The sequence below is a fragment of the Trichosurus vulpecula genome, chromosome 9 (assembly GCF_011100635.1).
Source record: "Trichosurus vulpecula isolate mTriVul1 chromosome 9, mTriVul1.pri, whole genome shotgun sequence".
Taxonomy (NCBI): domain Eukaryota; kingdom Metazoa; phylum Chordata; class Mammalia; order Diprotodontia; family Phalangeridae; genus Trichosurus; species Trichosurus vulpecula.
The window spans coordinates 85,732,042-85,754,402 of record NC_050581.1 but is presented as its reverse complement, the minus strand read 5'-3'; the positions used below and the strand labels follow the sequence as shown (position 1 = coordinate 85,754,402).

General features: G+C 36.0%; 1 protein-coding gene across 4 annotated transcripts in view; it reads right to left on the bottom strand.

Moving 5' to 3' along the window:
• The window catches only part of RIC1 (RIC1 homolog, RAB6A GEF complex partner 1), a 155,042-nt gene that overhangs the window by 96,904 nt on the left and 35,777 nt on the right, over nucleotides 1-22,361 (bottom strand). For all 4 annotated transcript variants that reach the window (XM_036737720.1, XM_036737722.1, XM_036737721.1 and 1 more), the window contains one exon: nucleotides 11,123-11,202. In XM_036737720.1, coding sequence (XP_036593615.1) covers nucleotides 11,123-11,202 — 80 coding nt within the window. The remainder of the gene's footprint in view (nucleotides 1-11,122; nucleotides 11,203-22,361) is intronic.

Sequence of the window (22,361 nt, the reverse complement as noted above, 5' to 3'; positions counted from 1 at the left end):
TAAAACAATACCCAAATCATCATCATCATAACTCATTTATAGAGTTCTTTAACATAATGAAAGTGAATGCAGGTACATTATGCTTGCACAACACAAAAATGAAAGTAACCAACTGCTTGATAAAACCTGAAATCAAACTGACAAGGTGTTGAAACTGATGGTGACCTTTTGAGCTGGTGATGTAGAACGCAATAAAATGAAGTTAGAAAGCAAAAGCTTTCTAGGTTAATGCCTTTTACCAAATGAGCAACAATCAGATGGTTGCTCAGTTCTTAGGTTAGAAATGTGTAGTAACATTTTTCAACATAGCCTACATCATGCCTGAATCAATTAGGTAATGGTGATTCTTTAACTCTCCCAAACCTCTCAACTTTTCTACACTCTTGCCACCCTTTTAGCTGAGGACTTAGACCCATGCTTTATTGACAAATAAATCACTGATGGTGATAACCTCCTTCTCCTTGATTCCACATATTAGAATCTTTTGACATCCTCCACTACATACTCCTTTACTGCAGTCTCTGATGATGAGCTAGGTCTCCTCCAGGATCTGAGGGAGGAGGGTGTTCCTTGTTCTATCGCATCGTTGACTCATGGAGTCCCTACCTTTGCTGAGCACTGCTCCTCCTCCATATATTGGTAAAGCTGAATTTTTGTATCATTCCCTGGACCTGACATGTATCCCTATTGAATTCAATCTTATCTGATTCAGCCCAAAGCCTTTTTGGCCTGCCAAGAACCTTGCATATTATGACTGTCATTCACTGTCATAACTATCCCTCCTAACTTTGACTCACCTTTGAATGAAGTCTCCCAACTCTGTGATTCTGAACTCTGAATGATGAGGTTTTACCCTATCTAGCCTTAAGCCACATCACACCACTTTCCAACCATTTCCAAAGACAAGCTAAAAGACAGCCCCTACTCCTAAAGAGCTTTCAGATGGAGAAAGACAACGCACAAAAGGAAAATGATTAGGGGCTAGGAGTGGAATGAAGGCATACACATGGGAGGGGATGGTGTTGAAGAATGGAAAATCTGCAGGGATAGATGGATGTTTAAGGGTGAACAAGCCTCAGGAAGTGAGGTAGATTCCAGCGGGATACTGCATTTGAGGTATGATGTTGAAGTACATTCAATCTAGAGTGGGGGGGGAGGATGGCAAGGCAGGCACATTAAAATCCCAGACCCCAAAGCCACTCAGGGCTCAATCTTTATATGAGTTTTAGACAAAATGCTGATAAGATACTAATAGGAAACTGTGTGTCATCTGTGGGCAAAGCAGTAGGGGTACTCTGGACCACTAGAATCAAGGTATTTTCTGAGTTGCCTAATAAAGAATGAGAAATGAAGGGCAGGGACTCAGGAAACTTAACTTTTAATTACGCCACAGCAAGTGGGTGGGCAGGGGGACAATGTCCAGGTTGCCTGAACTTTAGCATACATGCATCTTGGGGGCTGGGGCTGTACCAGCCACATCAGTTTTCACTGGCTCACAAATAAACAAAAAAGACTGTAGTTGAACTGCTATTATTACAGTTTTTTAAAGTATACACTGAATTTAAAAGGAAAATTGTCCCCTTTTGCCCTTTGCAATTCCCCTTCCATAGTTTAAAGATTTTATTGGTGATCCTTTGAAGGGGGGGAAGGGTACATTTTTATCACTATCTGATAACGCACCTCCACTCCCTCTCCTCACCCACCCAAGAAGCCCTCCTTCAGAATAACAAATAGATACAGTCAAGCAAAACATAACACACTGGTCATGTCTGAAAATATATAACTTATTTTACACTTCTGGTTCAGTATCTCTCCATCCAGAGATGGAAGGAATGCTTCATCATCAGTTTGCTAAAATCATGATTTGTTAATTATGTTTCTGAAGTCCTTCAAAATTATTTTTCTTTTTATTATTGTGGTCATCATTTAAATTATTGTCCCAGTTCTACTCATTTTACTCTGTACCAGTTTATACAAATCCTCCCAGGTTCCTCTGAATCTTGATGCAACATTTCTTATAGCATAATAATATTCTATTACATTTAAATACTAGACTTTGTATTGCCATTACCAGGTTGATTAGCACTCACTTTATTTCCACTTCTTTCTATTAAGTATGGCTCTTGTATATTTGAGTATTTGTTACCTACATATCCTGGAGAACAGACTTTTTCAGGGATAGTTGCTGTGAAGATTTTTCCCCTTAATTAACAGCTGCATTTCTCATTCTAACATGCAAAAAAATTTTTTTAAATTTAATTTTGCTTAATTAAAACGGATCATTTTATCTTTGATGACCACCTCTACCTCTTATTTAGTAAAGAATTCTCCTCTTGGCCATATTTATGCAAGTTAACATCTATCTTATAATGTTTTTTTCTGATATAACTTTTTCTGTTTAGGTCATGCAACTATTTGAAGCTAATTGTGGTATATAAAGTTAACACATATTGGTCTTAATCTAATATGTCCTTTGTGTGTGTGTGTGTGATCTAGACTGAGGTTGCTTGATATTTCATCACTTTCTTCCTGTCTGCAGTATTTTTCTTTGACCTGGAAGCTCTGAATTTTGGCTATGACATTTCTGGGTCTGATCAAATCGTGGTTTCTTGCAATTTTCACTCTGTCCTTTGGTTATAATACTTGTGGGCAGTTTTCTTTTATGATCATTTGAAATATGGTATCCAGGATTTTTTTTTCCAGTCATGGTATCCATGGAGTACAATTAATTCTTTAACTGTCTCCTCATGCTGTTTTCCAAGCTATTTTTGATAACTGTCATCTCACATGTTCTTACAATTTTTCAGTATTTTGATTTTATTCTAATATTCTCATTTAATGATTGAACTTTGGAAAATGTTTGCAACATTCTGTTTTTTCAGAGTATCCACTTCTTGAGTAATGGTTTCCATCATCTAATCCAAAGATTCTTATAAAAGAGTCCAAAAAACCCCCTTCAAAAGGGTTTGTAAGTCTGTTTTTAAAAAATATTTTGATAACTGCATTTCAATATAATTTGCTTCCTTTACAATCCTATTTATTTTATTTTTATGCATTTAAAATCATTACTCTGAGAAAGTGTCCATGACATAAAAAAGTTCCTGGTCTAATCTAAGTTGTTTAAAGTGACTTAATTTCATTCCTTATCTCTTTTTTCAAGCTCTTTCTCCTTCATTTCTTCTACCTACTCTTGGAGAACTTGTGAAACAATTCATGTGTTTGTAATCCTACTTCTAATTACTATGGTTATTTTCTTCTGAGATATTTTTTCTTGGAATTCTCTTGACACATAGTGGGTATTTTTTGTTCCCCATTCGTAGAAATATTTTTCTGTTTACTTATATGATTTTGGCCTCAGCTTCTGGATTGGGTCTTTGAGTAAAAGATAAATTTTGTCCCCTTGTCTAACCTTGGGTAAAGTGGATAGGACAAAATCTTATCTATGCCTGTGGCCTGAAGATTAGGTAACTTCCCTACTGCAATCCAGATGCTGCTGCCCTGCCACAATTCTGGTGGAGTAGCTTGGGCTTGGTCCCATCACCCCTACCATACATAGTGCCTCGCTTGGGAAACTGCTTAGGGCCTGGTGTGGGCCTCACCCACTGACAAAGTACATGGTTTCTTTCTCCATCTCCTGGCAGTCTCTGACTGGGAAACCATATTGCCAGGCCCAATCCTCCAGCAAAGTACAGTTTTCCCACCTCATCCCCCAAACTACAAGTCCACAAGAGTCAGTCCTTATCTCCCGGTATAGGCCTGGAAAGGGCAGAAGAGTTCAGTGGTCTTTCTCTTTGGTTTTGTTGAATCTGTTTCATCTGCAACTTTTCTTTATCATTCCTGAGGTGATTCTCAGCGGAACTGCCTTTAGCTGGTAGTTTTCATGTTGCCAACTCTGCCAGGTCTTTATGTTCTTATCACATTCTAAAATGCACACTATTTATCTGCATCATCCTTTACACCCCCAATAGACTCCAAATTTGAGGTTTGAGATGGCATCTCATTTATATTTATCTCACTCCCAGTGTCTAGAATTGTAAATCACACTAAGTAGGCACTTAATAAATGTTCAATGAAGATTTGTTGCTAAATGAGTGAATCTCTTCATCTCCTCCTTTATGTGTAACTACAAATCATGGAGATTCATGAAAGCATTCATGCCTAAAATCAAACAGAAAAATCAAAATATTTGCTTTAAAAGACACAGTATTTATATTTAAACACAAGCCTTACTACTCTAACATATGCCTTTACTTCCAGCCAGGAACATAAAATTTCGAAAAATTTTTTCTGCTTCATCAGCTGGACAAAGGGTAGCTAATCCTTAATAACATTTGGTTCAGTTCTTATTTAAAAAGTTCTACCCTTTCCTTTGGTCAAATTTCCCTAAAAGAAACATGAGGGTAGGAAGGAATGAGAGCAAAAAATTTGAAGACTAAAACTTTCTTATTCACGTATTTTACTTGAAAATTACAAATAGGTAAGAGATTTTTTTCTTTGCGTTTGGGAAGTATATAACAAGTAGAAGGGAGTCTTGACGTCTGTATATCAGCCAACAGTGTAATGGGGTAGAGGGGAAGGCAAGAAGTGAGCCCTTTCTGAAAGAAACTGAATTTACAGTGTGGTGTCAAAGTAAACTCTCCAAGAAATATTTCTGTACATAGTTCTGCTCACTGATAGACTGATTTAAAACTCCAATAAAAGCCTTTAAAATCACCTTTATTAAATTATTATATCAATTTAAGCACATAGAATATATCAATGTAGTTAGATTTCAGATACTAAATGAATTGGAAGGTGAGCTAACAATAGAAGCAGCTCAAAACCTAATATAATTGTAAAGATCAAGATAAAAAACAAAACGAAGTCATCTGTCTTTATTTACATATAGTTTAATTTTAAATATGAAACAAAATAGCTTCAGACTAGATACCTTTGAAACTACTGGCATATTGTACCCTTACTTTATTTTTGTCTCTTTTTTGATTCTGTGTGTGTGTGTGTGTGTGTGTAAATAAAAACTGCTAACTCAAAAAATGTTTCTATATTCAGTAAAAATATCAGTTAATGAAAAATGACCAAAGAATAAAATAGTTTGCCACAATCCTTAGGAAGTTATTTTTGTTGTTACTTGAAAATTTCAAGTGCTACTGCAATTTAACACTGCTGTCAAAGTTCCCAGAAATATTAAGAAGTTTGTTCGTATCTGTGTGACTAAATTGAGTGCAATATTTACTTCTGATACAAGTTATTTGTAATTTTTGGCTATCATCTTTGTCAGTGTTATCTTCCAATATTCAAATTCCAGTTCATTCTGTACCAACATGTTTATATGACCCATAGTTTACTTCTCTATTTCTGAACAATTTTTTTGGGATTCAATCATGTGATTTAATTGGAGCGGTAGACCAACAATTTTTCTGTAAAAGAGTCCTAGGGCATGGGGTGTTGAGATTAAATGATTTATCCATCCATGGTCACACATCTATTATGTTCAGAGGCAGGACTTGGAATCTAATCTTTCCTAACTCCACAGCCAATCCCAACCATGTTATCCCTTCTATTCAACAAAACTTCAGTGGCTCCCTATCACCTCCAGCATCAAATATAAATTCCTGTTTGTCTTTTAAAGCCCTTTGCAATCTGGTCCCTTCCTATCTTTCTTATATGATCCAATGACAATGACCTCCTTGCTATTCTTTTCACAAGACATTCCACCTCCCCACTCCATACATTATCAATAGCTGTCCCACTAGCTTGGAATGCCCTCCCTTCTCATCTTTGTCTCCTGGCTGCCTTTAATTCTCAGCTAAGATATCACCTTCTACAAGAAGCCTTTCCTGGTCCCCTTTAGTACTAGTGCCTTTCCTCTGAGATAAATCTTGTTTGCATGTAGTTGTTTGCATGTTGTCTCCCCTACTAGACTGTAAACTCTTTGAGAACTAGGGCTATTTTTGCCTTTCTTTGTATCTCCAGCTCTTTCTTAGTCCAGAGTTTGAGGTTCAGTAGGTGCTGAATAAATTCTTGTCGACTCCTCCTTTCATTGCATGATATTGGTATTTAAATTATCCCTTTCTTTCTGATAGATGGTTAACGTGGAGCAGAGTAGCTAGAATTAGAGGGCAAATGTTGTTCACTGGCCAAAACCAAATTTAAAAGCTTGGAAAAGCTTAGCTCTTCCTTTTCTTTTCAAAATCTACTTCTCTTTCATAGTGGATCAGCTAATGAGAATCATCTCATAAAAGGCCAGGCTGATTACAACATACTTACAAATGACACTCAAATTAAGTGTTCTATGTATTTTTTTTGGCATCAAGAATGTATAGCAGGTACATGGAATAAGAACACATTATAATATTTGATTATTAAGTGTAGAATGTTTTATTATCACTTGGTCAGTAAACTAATGTCACTATAGGCTACTGGCTGAGACTTGACTGTTTAGATTAGTATGGCCAGCACATTATAGTATAAAGAACATTAATCTTGCAATCAAAAGATCAGAATTCAAGTCCAGACACTGACACTTATAACTTGTGCTACCCTAGGTAAGTCTGTTTACCTCTTTGTTTCTCCACTTCTTCATCCATAAATCAGGAATAATATTTATATTACCTACTCTACTTCACAAGGCTGATGCTACTGAACAGCTTTGAAAACGTTAACACACCAAGCCTACATCAGACCATATGCTGTCTTGGGGAGGGAAAGAAAATTTAAAACTCAAAGTCTTCTGGAACTGAATATTGAAAACTAAAAATAAATAAATTTTAAAAACCTTAACACACTATATAAGAGAGGAAATTATTATACAAAACTTTTTTTGAAATGTGCTCTCAAGCAACTTAATATTTAATGAAAATTCTAAGGTAAGAGAAATACATTCAAGTATAAATATGAAAATACATTCTAAAGCTAAATAGAAAGTATTTCTGGATTAAATGTAGCACAGCTCCTTTAAAAAAAAAATCACCCTAAATGTTCATGGAGTATAATTGTTAAAAACTGATAGAAAAAGGCACTTTAGTGATGACGCCAAAGCCTTCTAGCTTTAAATCCTATTGTTTTTCTTCCTCTTCATCAGATATGCTTAATCAACAGTGATCTAAAAAGGTTTTTAAAAGGTCATATAAGAAATATAAAACTCACAGAGTTAAGGAGAGAGAGAAGAAGGGAAACTAAGGAAAGAATGTAAGTCACCCAAGGCTGAACTAAAAGCAGAGCTGAAACAACATATTGTTGGAAACTATTAATGAATATGGGCATCTGACCTGTTATCTCAGATGTGTAACAGGGAAAAGATATGTACTTCTAAGGTGAAGTGTGCTGCCACCCAATACAGGGCATCTGATAAAGTAAGAGAATAAAAGAAGCTGATGTACTCGTAAGATTTAGAAAAGAGGCTCAAGAGAAAACTGTCCCACACATGAGTCAGAAGAGGAGCTGTCATCCTTGTGAGACATTTTAATTCTGCCTCTCTATTTTAAAAAATGTAAATTTGTATCAACTCTTTTTTGTTTTTTATATCAACTAAATGTCCCCCTCTGTTATTCTCTCTTTCCCAGAAAGCTATTCCATATAAATGAATAATTTTTTTAAAAAGCAAAACTGATAGGTTTTCAAAAAAAAACCCCAATAATCTGACAATATATGTAATGTTCCACATCCATGTATCACTGCCTCCCCATTCCCTGCAAAGGAGTAAGGAGGAAAGGTATCTTTTTATACCTCTTCTTTGGGGCCAAGCTGAGTCATTACACTTTCGTGGAATTTAATTTCTATGGTTCTTTTTTTTTATTGTATTCTTTCCATTTACACTGTTGCAGTCATTGTATATGCTGTTTTCTTGGCTCTGCCTACTTCACTGTGCATCAGTTCATGCAATCTATTTCCATGTTTCCCTACGTTCATATCTATCATTTCTTATAGCACAGTAATAATAGTCTATTACATTCATCTATAACAATTTGTGAAGCCATTTCCCAACTGATGCTGTCCCCTCCATTTTTCAAAGTTATAAGCTAGTTCTAATTTCCCTTACTTTTTTCTTTTTCTGCCTTTTTTTTTTTTCTCAACAAGATCCAAAGCAATACAAAGGAGTCACAATCGAAGCTGAGAGGTCCATGGCCCAAAACAATTAATTTGTTTTCTTATTCGTCTAAGCCCTGACATAAAGCCCAGCTGAAATTATTTTCCTTCTTTTTCTTGCCAGCACAGCAGATACCTATTTTACTCAGCCTGATTTGAAAAAGATGGTCTTTGATAAAGCTGAGGGGCTTTAAACAACATATATCAGATTACAAGGAAGTCACAACCTCTTTCAACTTCATTTTTCTCATCTATAAAATGGGGGTGTCAGACTTGATAATCTCAGCTCTAAAGTTCTATGATTTATTAACGTATGTTGACTAAGAGCATAATGTTCATTCATATAATAGATAACGAAGTGGATAAGAGCACCGGACCTAGGTTCAGGAAGACTCAAGTTCTGATTTTTCCTCAGATACTTAATAGCTGTGTGATGTTGGCCAAGTCATTAACTTCTCTCAGCCTCAGTTTCCTCATTTGTAAAAGAAGTAAAGTGAGAAGGTTGGATTTGATACCCTCTAAGTTCCCTTTCAGCTCTAAATCTAGGATCCTATGCACAAAAAGGCACCTTTTATTGACTATAACTGCGAAGGACATCAATAATCCTATTTCCAGCCCCTAAATAAAACCCAAAGCCTCTCTATAACATCTTTGATAAGTGATCACCTAGCTGCCACTTAGTAACGGTCTACTGTTAATAACTTCAAAAGTAGCAGTCTCACCTCTTTTAAATAGAGTCCATTCCATTATGGGATAAAAATCTTGCTACTAGACCCTTAAGTAACTGACCTATCAGCTGATCCCGGAAGTTCATATTCTAGCCCCTATCTCTGTGTCTTTGCACAGGCTTTTCCCCCACCCTCTCTGTCTCTCAGAATCTTTAATTTCTCTCAAGGGTCCACTCAGCTACCCCTGCCTATGGGATTTTTGGTCCTTTCTTGTTTCCCCCAATTGTTAGTGCTCTCCTTCCTCAAGTTATCTTGTGTTATTTGTCAGTACACATGATTTATTCCAGGTAGAATGTAAGGTCTGTGAGAATAGGAAATGTTTTGTGTTTTTGTCTTTATATTCCCAGCGTCTATCACAGTGCCTTTGTATGGCATACCTGTTTGATGAACGTCTGTCAAATTGAATTAGTAAACTCTCCTCTAAATTGTGTCCTAATGTATCCTCCTGTAACTTCCATACTTCATCACCAACACTAGACAGGCCAATGTCAACACTGACTCATAGCCCATTACTTCTCATAACCTTAGTATTTCCATTTATAATTAACAAAACACTACACATTCTACAAGGGGGCAGCTAAGTGGCATCGTGCCAGGCCTGGAATCAGAAGACTCATCTTCCTGAGTTCAAATCTGGCCTCAGATACTTACTAGCTGTGTGACCCTAGGCAAGTCACTTGACCTGTGTGCCTCAGTCTCCTCATCTGTAAAATGAACTGGAGAAGAAAATAGCAAACCCCTCCAATATCTTTGCCAGGAAAACCCCAAATGGGGTCATGAAGAGTTGGACGTGACTGAAACGAATGAACAACAACAACATATTCTACAGGCAGCCATAAAAAGGGGCACCAGGTTGGCCTAGAGTTTCAGAAAAGGGTTGTATCATAAAAGCAGTAAAATTAAAACTTATAGCATAAATAGGCAACATTTTTATATAAAAAGTTCCTTTACAATTCAGCTTTTCTACTTTATTTTTTACCATAACATATTTAATTGTATTTAAAAATGTAAAGAACATTCTTAGCTCCTGGGATACAGAAAAACAGGTTTGGCTCTACTGACATAACTGGCTAACATTAACAAACTGTTCTAAACCAATAACCATCATATCCAACCAAGTATAGCTTACAAGTGAAATTTTCTGAATTTTCTTAATATAACCGCCCTTCCATACTTAGTCAATTTCTCTCATTAGTTTCTAAAAATAAAAATTGTTTAGTGACTGAAATAGAGGATTAGAAAATGCTCCCCAATGATTACAAAATAAGAAACAATCTATGGTAAGAAAAGCTAGAAAACACAGTCTAACCGTTTTAGACATCACAATTTTCACTATGTGAACTAGGTTTGAAATAATGTAGCTTGTACATATCTGAGTTTTATTATACTGATGGGGTGGGGTGTGGAAAGGAGAGGGCAGCAGGGTGATTCCATAAGTATAAAGAGTTTACTAGGAGGAAACTCCCACTATCAAAGTAGATATGCAATTGTAATACAATTTACATATTTAAAGAATGGGGGAAAGAAGGGGCAATTAAAGGTCATGTGACTTGCCCAAGGTTACATAGCCAGTATGTGTAGGCCTAGCAGTTGAATCCAGGTCTTTCTAGGTTCTCTAATTAGGTCACCCCTCTATCCACTAAGTCAAGCTACCCTCATTTCACCCGCCTTCCATGAAGAGCAGCAAGTGTTTGCCAATCTCTCACCCAGAAACCAGAAAGTAGTAATCACAAAAAATTGAATACAAATTTTCTGATAAACATAACTAAGGAGCCAATTAATTTCAATTAAGATTCACAAGGAGGATCAAATTTAAGCAACTGGTCACTACAGTTTCGAAAAAAGACAAAAATTATAAAACTTATTAAAATATCAGGAGTTATAGTGTATGTGTAAAATTAAATAAAAATGTCTATTTAGCACAATGATTTCCAGTAAATATTACAGAGTATTATTCTATTCTCTCTTAATTTAATAGTCATTTATATTCCAACAGGTTTCTGTCTAAACTTTACTGGAAAAAAATAAAAGCACAAGGTATATCATAATAATAACAATCTCTGTAATATTTAAAATATTTCCAAGACTCAGCTAATAGCTAATTTATTTTAACCTATATTTCATTCCACATATACACACAAATGATAGGACTAACAAAATAATTTGGACGGTCCCTTGGCAAAGGGATCTGATATATATTCAAAACAGCCTACCCTTGTTTGAATCTACTTTGAATTCACAAAGCTGTAATGCTTTTTCAAGGGTATAATATACAAATCAAGAATAAAAGATAAAAAACAAAAACTTACTTGGGATATACAGGCTCATAAAGGTACTTTTCTCCTCTTGCTGATACAATATGAAAAAATAAGATGTAGCCATTTGCTGTCTGAAAGAGATACATTTTATTAATTATAGAGTAAAAATACTTTTTTCCTGTCACCTTAATAAAGTTCTTATTTTTCTGAATTATATCTTCACATTTGCTAATCATTACTTTCACTGTTAAAAAAATAAGCCTTTTGAAAGATAGCATCCTGATGAACAGTTTTCAAAAGATGTGTAAACTATTAGTAACTATACGAAAGACAGCTCTGAATCACGAGTTTAAAAAAAAGGCAAATCAGAAGAACTTTGAGGTTTCATATCTCTCTCTCCATATATACATATATGTATACACATACATATATGTATACACACACACGAATAGTGTTACAGAGGTTGTGCAAAGATAGGCATGTTAATGCACTGTTGGTGGAGCTGCAAACTGGTCCAACAATGTGGGAAAGCCATTTGGAATTATGTGAATAAAGTGACTAAAATGTCTATAACTGACCCACTACTAGGAACATACTCTAAGGAAGTCAGTGATAAAAAGAAAGATATCTCATGTTAACCAAAATATTTATAATAGCACTTTTTTTGTAGTAATAAATAACTAGAAATAAGGTAGATGCTCATCAATTGGGGAAATGGCTAAACAAGTTGTATATTACTATGCTATTAAGAAATGATGAATGTGATGAAGTTTGGGAAGAATTATATGTACTAATACAATGTGAAGTAAGCAGAATGAGGAAAATAATATAAATTGAGAAATATAGTTTATATAAAAACAAAAGGTAGCAATAAAATTTATTTTTTAAAAATTATCAATTTATTGAACTTTGATGGTGAAATTTTTGCCCATGGTGCTAAATGATGCTAAATTTTTGCCCAAGAAAACACACCTTTGCTTCTTTGAAGTTATCAATAAAAAGGATTTTGTAAACATACTGTACAATCTGTACTATATTGCTCCTTTTTAAACATTCTAAAACAAGAGATTACTGTGAATGCATTTAATTAGCTATAAAATGTTAAAATAACTGGATCTTATACTCTGAACACCATTTTTCTGAACACTTATTCCTTATCTTCATCTATTTTTTTTAATCAGTTAGGGAATTTTCACGAAAACTCCCTCTACAGGTGCAGCTTTATAGCTCATCTGCAGTCTACAGTCTAGAGCAAGAGTTCTTAACCTGGTGCCCATTTCAGAAGTTCCATAAACTTGGGTAAGATAAACTTGAAGAAGAAAAAAATGAATCTTTATTTCTATTAACCTCTAACTGAAATTCAGCATTTCATTTAATTATTTACATTATATTGTGAGGAGTCCACAATTTTCACCAGACTGGCAAAGAGTTTTTACATAAAAAGATTAACAACTGCTAATATAGAGAATTGGCCAGATCCAGTGAGAGGGAACCCAGGTTTTTCCAGTTCTAAGGCCAACCTGCTATTCTAAAAGTTCTTAACTCTTTTGAATCATAATCCCTTTGACAGTCTTGAGAAGTCTTTGGACCCTTCCTCAGAATAATGCTTTTAAATATGTAGGATTAAAAAGAAAACCTATTATATTTAGTTATCAAAATCTTTCAAAAATCAAGTTCACAGTGGGAAAGGAACCCATGTGTATAAAAATATTTATAGCAGCTCTTTTTGTGTGGCAAAGAATTGGAAATCAAGGGGATGCTCATCAATTGGGGAATGGCTAAACAAATTGTGGTATATGAATATAATGGAATACTATTGTGCTATAAGAAATGAGGAGCAGAGGGACTTCATTATAACCTGGAAGCACTTGTACAAACTGATGCTGAGTGAGCGGAGCAGAACCAGGAGATCATTATACACCAGGTCTGTCCAAAATGCGGCCTGCAGGCTGAATGCTGCCAGCAGTGTGATTTATGAGGCCGCCTACAAGCATAGAAATTTGCATAAATGGTTTAGTAAAGGAAGCTGAGCCACAGGTCTCACTAAAATGGCAAATCAAAATATATTGTCTATTGTTTCAATAAAAACCTAAGGTCGGACAGCCCTGTTATACATGATTACAAACATACAATATTTGTAAGGCCTAACTATGATAGACTTGACTTCTCTCATCAATGCAAGGTTCAAAGACAGCTCCAAAAGTCTCATAATGGAAAAAGCACACCCAGAGAAAGAATTACGGAGTCTGCATGCAGATTGAGGCAAAATTTTGCTCGTCCCTCCTTTTTCATTTGGTTTTGCTTCTCCTTTCTCATGATTCATTCCATTGGTTATGATTATTCATTACAACTGGACTATTATGTAAAGAAGTTCAATGTGAAGGTATATGTAGAACCTACATTGGATTACATGCTGTCTCGGGAGGGTTAGGGGGAGGAGTGGGAGGGAGAGAAAATTTGGAACCCAAATACTTGTGGAACTGAGTGTTGTAAATGAAAAATAAATAATAAATTAAAAAAAATATCAAGTTCACAGACTCCAAGTTAAGAACCCCATCTGTGTACTATGCCATGTTGCCTTTCAAACACTGCCTAACTAAATAATCCATTGACCAAAAAGGTATTATTTTCAAATCAAGAAGGACATGAATTACTACTGATCTGCAGAAAAATCATAAGAAAAAGAATTCTAGGCTTTTTTTCACTTTAGAGTTACATATAATAAGTCCAGAATATATACAAATTTTCTACCACTGAAAGAAACCAACATTAACACCATTATCTCTTGAGACGCAAGTGGAGGAACAGAACCAAGTTTGAATCCCCAAGATTAAAGCAAAAGTAGCTTATTTTTCCAAGTTATCAAAATATTTGAAGGATGTGTTTGGCTATTAAGTCTGTAGGCCTAAGCCCAAAATAACAATCTGTTCTATTTAACTGGTCATGACATATAACATGATATAGCCTTGAACAAACCATTCAACACATGCACAAATATGAAACATAGTAAATATCAAGACCTTCCTAAAATTAAATTTCTAACCAAATATTTGTTACATCATTTAGTGAAATGATAGAAGTATGAATTTATTAAGATACTTTATGCCAATTCAAAATTCCTATCATTTTAATGCTAAATGGGCATGACTAAAAGCAAAAAGCAAAACAATTCAGAGTTCCAAATTCCTTTCCAGTATTAGCTTCCTGTTTTTTATTAAAGGAATGACAGGAAACACACTTAACTTGTAGCAAAAGCAGCATTTTGGGGGGGGTGGGGGAGAATGTCATGAACCTCATTCCTTTTTAAAGCATCTCATACATTGAAAGCAGGACTAGAAAAACAAAACTAAAAAAGGGGGAATATTACTTTAGAGAAAAGGCTCCTCTCTAATTTATCAATGTTTATGTGGTATTAATGATTACATACTCTTTTAAATTTTTAGAACTCTTCTTTAATCTTACATGGAAAGGAAAAGTAAAATAATACTGTAAAGTATCAACAGTGATGACATAAACATACAAAAGCTTTCCTGAATTCCATTCACTCAGGCCAAGGGCTCACCACTTAAAAGGGTATCAAATGCCAACAACGAACCCAGAATTTAATTTTTAAAAGGAGTAAAGAAAAGAGTACTAGGCTAGGTTATCTTTCTGAATCCAAACAGCCAGCCTGTTTTATATCTAGCACACTAGCTGAAACTGAAATGTACTGCTTCACTTACTAGTTATACAGAGTCATAAGACCATAATTAGATGATCTCAAAGCTCTCTTCCAGCTCTGGTCCAATCTGCTTATTCTGGATATATCAAGTTAATACAATACAACTTTCATGATAAATTAAGAGCTTTTTTTCCCTATGGCTCAACAACATTTTAAATATAATGGCTCTTGATTATCTAAGACATTAGATACTAGGGAGAAATATGTACTAGAAACCTTGAGGAAGTGTTTTAAGTCCACTGGACAATGGGAGGGTGGACTTACATTAGTATTACAGGAAAAAAGCAGGCAGGAAAATGAAAGGGAAAAAGGAAACAATTATCTTCAAAATAAGAAATAAACTGAAAATGTGTGATTATTCTCATTTAAAATAAAGATAAAAAGTCAAATGGAAAATATAAAACATTGTTTTGATAATATTTGCAGATATCAGCAATAGTCAACAAAATGTGTATCTGAACATGAATGAACGAGGCTGACCTATGTCCACGGAATTCAATTAAACAAAGCTCCTGCAACTGTGCAGGATAGGGTTAGGCCTGGGGGTATATAAACATACATACATACATATCAATATGTATGTGTATACACACGTACAAACACATATTCACCCAAAATAGATGTAAACTAATTTTAGGAGGTAGGCACCAGTAGCTGAGGGATCAGGAAAGGCTTCCTTTAGAAAGTGACATTCGAGCTAAGCTTTGAAGAAAATGAGGAGGGAGTGAATTCTGTGCATGGGAAAAACATGAAGAAAGGAGATGATGTGCCATTTAAGAGGATCAATAAGGAGGCCAATTTAACATGAGGAAGAATAATAATAAGCAATAAGGTTAAAAAGGTGAGTCGGGGCTTGTACTAGCAAGCATCCTAGCACACGTGGGGGTCTGCTAGCACAGGTTCTTTGATCTGCTTTTATAAAGGAAAGACAGCTCAAAAGGGGTTAACAATTCTACTTTAATAAAACAATGTAAGTAAAGAAGGTAAAGGTCATTCACCAGTTCAGGGGAAAGGTCAGCACCCTGAACATGGAGAAAATATAAGGAGAGAAATTAGTACAGAGGCTCCAACTGTCTTAACAGGGTAATACATCACCAGACAGGAGCACCAACATCTGGATTCACAAGGGGGGGGGGGGGTTGACTTCAGGCAAACATTCTCCCCAGGAGTGAGACCCAAAGCAAAATCTCACCCCAGAATATATATACACTTTCGGCTAATAGGCCCACAGCCAGAAGGCTTCACCACCCTCATGACTCAGTGCCTAATTAACTTAGTACCAAAAGGTGTGAAAGTCTTCCTGTAAGCAAGCTTCCCTTTAGAAAGCTTCCTCTTAGGCAAGTTCCTCCCCCAATGGGCTCTCTGTGACTCAGGATATATCACAGCTGTGAACTGGGCCAGAGCTCAAAGCAGAAAGACATCTGTGGTTGAAATACCTGTGCACCTTTAGTCCCAGGAAGACGGCCTCTATTCCAAGGGAAAAAGGAAACATGTGTCACATAGGCCTATTAAAGGATGGGGAAGATCTTATATTCCATTAACCCTACAGGGGCAGGTTGCAAATGCCAAACAGAGGAGTTATATCTGATTCTAATGGTAACAGGGAACCACTGAAGTTTATTTAGCATGACAGTGACATGGTTAGACTTGTGCTTTGGGAAAACAATTTTGGCACCTGTATGAAAATGAATTGGAATGTAGAAAGACATGAATAGGGATACCAATTAGGAGACCATTGCCACAGCCAGGGAAGAAGTGATAAGGGTCTGAACTAGGATAATGGGCAGTGAGTAGAGAGAAGGAAACAGTAATCAAAAAATGCTGAGGAGATGACAAGATAAGGTACTGATTGTATAAGTAAGTGAGAAGTCAGGATGAAATTGCAAAGTTGCAACCTAGGCAACTATGAGGATGGGAGTGCTCTCAACAGAAACTGGTAAATTTAGAAGGGTTGGGTTTTGGGGTGAAGATGAAGAGTTCTGTTTTGGACATGTGGATGTCCAAATGCCTATGATGCCTATGAGATATCCAATATTAGATGCCTCAATTTCATACTAATTATATACAATGCTTATCCATAAATAGGGGCAGCTAGGTGACACAGTAGATAGAATGCCAGGTTTGGAGTAGGAAGACTCATCTTCCTGAGTTGACCTCTCACCTCAGCTGATATGTGATGCTGGACAAGTCACTTCTCCCTGTTTGCCTCAGTTTCCTTACCTGCAAAATGAGCTGGAGATGGAAATGGCAAACCACTCCAGTATCTTTGCCAAGAAAACTCCAAAATTCATGAAGAGTCAGACATAACTGAAAATGACTTAACAACTGAAATCAGTAAATAAGCTGTCACCGTAAGAATTCAAACACAGAGGCCAAGACCATATACAAAAGAAGTTAATAAAGGACTCATATACTGGGTGGAAGACTGACTTGGGAGATCCTTCCTAGGGAGACTAAGATATTATTATTCTATTTATTGAATCATTACCTTTAATAGCTACTTTAAACTATGTTATTGTTCATCCTTTGTTTCAGAAGAGGACCAGTGACATCTTGGGGTCATGTCTTGACTTGAAGGTGAACTGGATTTAAGTGAGGCAGAGTTGCACAAAGTTATCAGCCTCACTCTCCCAGAGTCATCAAACTCCAAGAAACTGGCAAGAAAAAAGTCAGGACAACTGGCAATGGTCTGGGATGCAGTGGATGACGTTAGTGTCTTTGATATCTGACCAAACTGCTCCACAGTGCCTGCTTCAGCTGCCTTCATGGCTGTTGGAATGAACTGTTCTCATCCACCCATTCACTAGGGAAGTCTTCCTATGGTTGGGGTAGACATCCCCCCAAATCCCCTATGGGTTTGGGGCCTATCAGTTAGTTACCCTCAACCTGGTTTAGCTTGTCTGCAGAGAATGGTTTTTACCAGGGTATGGCTGCTGCACATGGCTACAGCTTCTTGGAGCCACAGGTGAAGAACGGACACAGAGTGAAAGAAGGTAGAGTCCAAAGTTGAATGAGCAGCCCTGAAAAGAGCTCAGCAGGCCCTCACACCAGAAGTGCTAGTTCTCCCTGAACACTGGATACACATGAAAGCAATACTTACAACGCTAACTTTAGGCTATACTATGTACACTTAAAAAGTAATCCACAAACTTTCTTTGCTAATTAAGGTTTTCTGCTACAGCTCTAAAATGGATCATTCTTAAAAGGAAGATAATTTTAATTAAATACATTTTTGTGTTTCATATTTTATACACATAACAGATTCAGTAGAAAGTCTATATTCCATATAAAAGTAGTACAGTGTATCCAATTCATTTGATATGAGGATTTTCACTAACAAAAATAACTAGTATAAATCTTTTTTAAAAAAATTAGCTTTTGGTGTCATTTTGTTTTGCTTGGTAGTTTTTTTTGTTATCAGGGAGAACATGGTGGTAGGGGAGGACAGTACTGGAAAATGAACTGTGCAAAAAGAATGAACAAAACATTTTAAAAATTAAATATAACAACAGAAGTTCCTAAATTATTCATACCTTTTCACCTAGAAATTCCACTAAGACATCAAGTAGATTAGAAAAAAATCTATGTACAAAAATGTTAAGAGCATTACGTGTAATAACAAAAAACTGGAAACAAAATACCATCCAATAATTTGTGAATTACTGAACAAATTACAGTATATAAATGTAATGGAATATTACCACAGGTTAAGGAATCAACAAAGAATTTGAAGAAACATGGAAAAACATGTATATGACATAGAGGGAAGAAAATAGAACCCAAATAATATAGTGCAATATACCAAACGTATATATAAGTATAAATAAGCATAAATAAAGTCAAATTAAGTCAGTATAAATGAGGTCAAAATGGAAAATTCTTCTCAAATATGACAAATGAGGAGATACCTCCTCACTTTCTTTGCAGAGGTTGTGGGTTACAGGCATGGAATATTGCATGTAACATCAGATTTTGTATATACTTGGTTGGTTTTACTGAATTAGGTTTTTTTTTTCTCTTTTTTTATTCTTTGTCATGGGAGACAGCTCTCTGGGAAGGATATACTGGAAAATGTAGGTGGTATAGAAACAAAAGCTATCAATCAAAATTTATTTAGAAATAAAGCCAATACCATACAATCAAAGTTAAAGGTGATGTCCCTTGGGTTGAATTGCCTTCTCCCTCCCTTTTTATTCTTTGTTGCAAAAAAAAAAAAAAAAAAAGCTCTCTGCAAAATGATGGAAGGGATATTGGGAGATGAAAGTGATGTAAAAATGAAATCTTATCAATAAAAAAATTTAAAATAAAAGACACATCCCTCCTTTCTCTTAACATTAACAGCTTAATGGTATTTTCAGGGAATATATATTGTATGAGTATTTATCAGGGTATTAGTCAGCTAATAAACACTTACGGACCAGGTATTGTGTTAAGCTCTGGAGAGAGCAATCTAGTGGCGGAGATAATATATAAACAGCTAAAGTAACACTATGTACAAATAAGCTATATTCAAGATAAATTGGAAATAATTAACAGAGGGAAGGCACTAGTGCAGGGGTGGGGAACCTACAGCCTTGAGGCCACACGTGGCCCTCTAGGTCCTCAAGTGCAACCTTTTAAATGAATCTAAACACAGACTATTCAGAGAACAAGCTGTGCGGAATGTTCTACTAGGCTGGAAAGTATCTGAATACCAGCCCAATCATGGACTATCTGCTATCTGAACGCCAGCTTAGCTCAGAACAAGACTATCACTAGGTTGCTTCATCAGTCATTTGGTGATGAATTCTTGGCAACTCACAAAACAGTGAAAAAAGAGTCTTCAGACCAGTGAGGTACCATTCTGATTCAAAAGTAGCAATGGAGCAGTGGCCAAAAAGAGAGCAGAGGTAAGAGGAGTCTATAAACACTAACTTAGCTGCTAGTATTCCAAATATAAGACCATTCTCCAGTAAGCTAACAGAGAACTGAAGGACTTAAACAGCATCAAACCTGACACTCTAACTTCCCAAAGGAAGCTAAAGCTAAATGAAAAGGGAGTATAGGGAGACAAATTGAAAAGGCAAATAAAGGAATTGATGGAGTTGGTTTTTATGCATCCAAAGTCAGTAAGAAACAGGTTGTGGAGTATTTTCTCATCCCAAATTCCAACACTCATGATAAACATTTACAAAAAGACCATCTTGAAAACAATTACTGCTCATATGCCAACATCTGTTGTAGAGGAAGAACATGTAGAGAACGATACAATCACATAATTTTTGTGTTGGAAGGGACCTCGGGGACCATCCCTTCCAAGCTATTACATAAAAGGAATCCACATGTAGCCATCCGGATCTGCTTGAAGACCTACAATGAGGAGGAACCCACCATCTTCCAAGACAACCTACTCTACCTATGGATAGCTCTAACTATTAGGACATTTTTCCTGACATTAAACCCAAATTTGCCTCTTTGAAACGTGTACCTATTGCTCCTGGTTCTGCTTTCCAGGGCCAAAAAGAACAAGTCTAATCCTTATTCCATGTGGTAGCCCTTGAAATACTTGAACATAGTTCATAACCACACCTGAATCTTCTCCAGGCTAAATATTCTCAGTTCCTTCAGTTGATCTTCCCATGATATAAACTCAAAACTCTTCCTGGCTACCCATTTCTAGAACCAGCTAATCCATGTCCTTTATAAACTGTATGTCAAAAACTAAATGTAATACTCCAAGTAGAATTGCCTCCTTATTTCTAGAATCTATGACTTTTAATTCAGTCCAAGGCTGCATTATCATTTTTGATTGTTCTCACTGCAGATTCACATTAAACTTATAGTCTATTTGAACCCCCAGATCTTTTTCAGAGTAACAATGACGCCTCTATTTTGTACTCGTGAAGATGATTTCTTAAACTCATAATTTGTTCCTATTCATCTATTAGGGTCAGCCCAATGTTCTAATCTGTCCAGATCTTTTTGGACCCTACCATCCTTTTTAGAGAGTACTTTTACATAGCTGACAAACAAGAAACGGAGTGAAATCTTTCTTCTATTCTGGAAATCTTTCAAATAACTGCGTAATGTTAAAGATTTTGTCTACTACGGAATATCACCTGTTTCCTTTGAATACCATCAATAATGTTCTTTATGTATATGCAGAAGAGCTATTCTCAAACTTTTTGATCACGGAATCCCTTTACATTAAAAACTTACTGAGGACCACAAAGGGCTTTTGTTTATATCTACTGGTATTTACCGTATTATAAACAAAAATCTAAGTTTTAAAAATAGTCTATTTAAAAATAAACATATTACATATTAACATAAATACTATTTTAATGAAAAATAAATTATTTTCCCAAAATAAAATTATAAGAAATAATGCTATTTTTCCAAAACAAAAAAAAAAATAAAGAATGGCATTGCTTTACATATCTTTGAAAATCCCTTTAATATCTAGTTTATTAATAAAAGATAACTGGATTCTCATATTTGCTTCTGAATATAATCTGCTCCAATGTCATTCTGGTTAATATATATGAAGGAAATCTGGTCTCATAAAGATATGTACTTGGAAAAGGGAGGAATATTTTAAGAGGCAAAAAAGTTTTAGTATTATTATGAAAAGTTTTGACCTTGAGGACTCCTTGAAAGAGCTTCAGGAACCCCCAGGAGTCCAAGGACCACACTTTCAGAAGTGTTGATATAGATGATTCTCATAAAAATGGTACATAGATGGGAAACTAGGTATGTTGGCTGGTGGTAGATGATACTGATACTAATAAGGTTTGAGTTTTTTCCTTCCTTTTTTCATGCCGTTGGTTTCTCTTCTTACTTCAGAAAACCTGAAGAATTCACCTCTAAAGATCCACACAATTTTGTCACCTTCTCTGGATACAACTGCTTTTCCCATTGTTGTAGGTGCTTACAAAATGCTTGCTGAACTGAATTACTATCTTGTCTCTCTTCATATCCCTTGAGAATTAATCTCTTAATACCCTTACAGAAAATTTCCACAGCACTTTCTCTTCTATTAGTAGCTCTCCTTGCTAAACTATTGTGGTTAACTGTCTAATTGGGAGCCATGAAATATGAGTAAAATGAAATCCACTCATCCCATTTCCCCTTGCTACTGACTCCAGGTACTTCCCTGGACTGTAGGCTATCTGGTCTGGGGTTTACAGGGTGTTCAGGGAGAGCTAGCACTTCTGGTGTGAGGGCCTGCTGAGCTCTTTTCAGGGCTGCTCATCCAACTGTGAACTCTACCTTCACTCTGTGTCCATTCTTCACCTGTGGCTCCAAGAAGCTGTAGCCATGTGCAGCAGCCATACCTTGGTAAAAACCATTCTCTGCAGACAAGCTAAACCAGGTTGAGGGTAACTAACTGACAGGCCCCAAACCCATAGGGGATTTGGGGGGATGTCTACCCCAACCATAGGAAGACTTCCCCAGTGAATGTGTGGGTGAGAACAGTAGGCAGCTGAAGCAGGTACTGTTGAGCACTTAGAGCTTGGTCAGACATCAAAGACACTAAGGTCATCCATTACACCCCCACCACTGCCAGCTGTCCTGACTTTTTTCTTG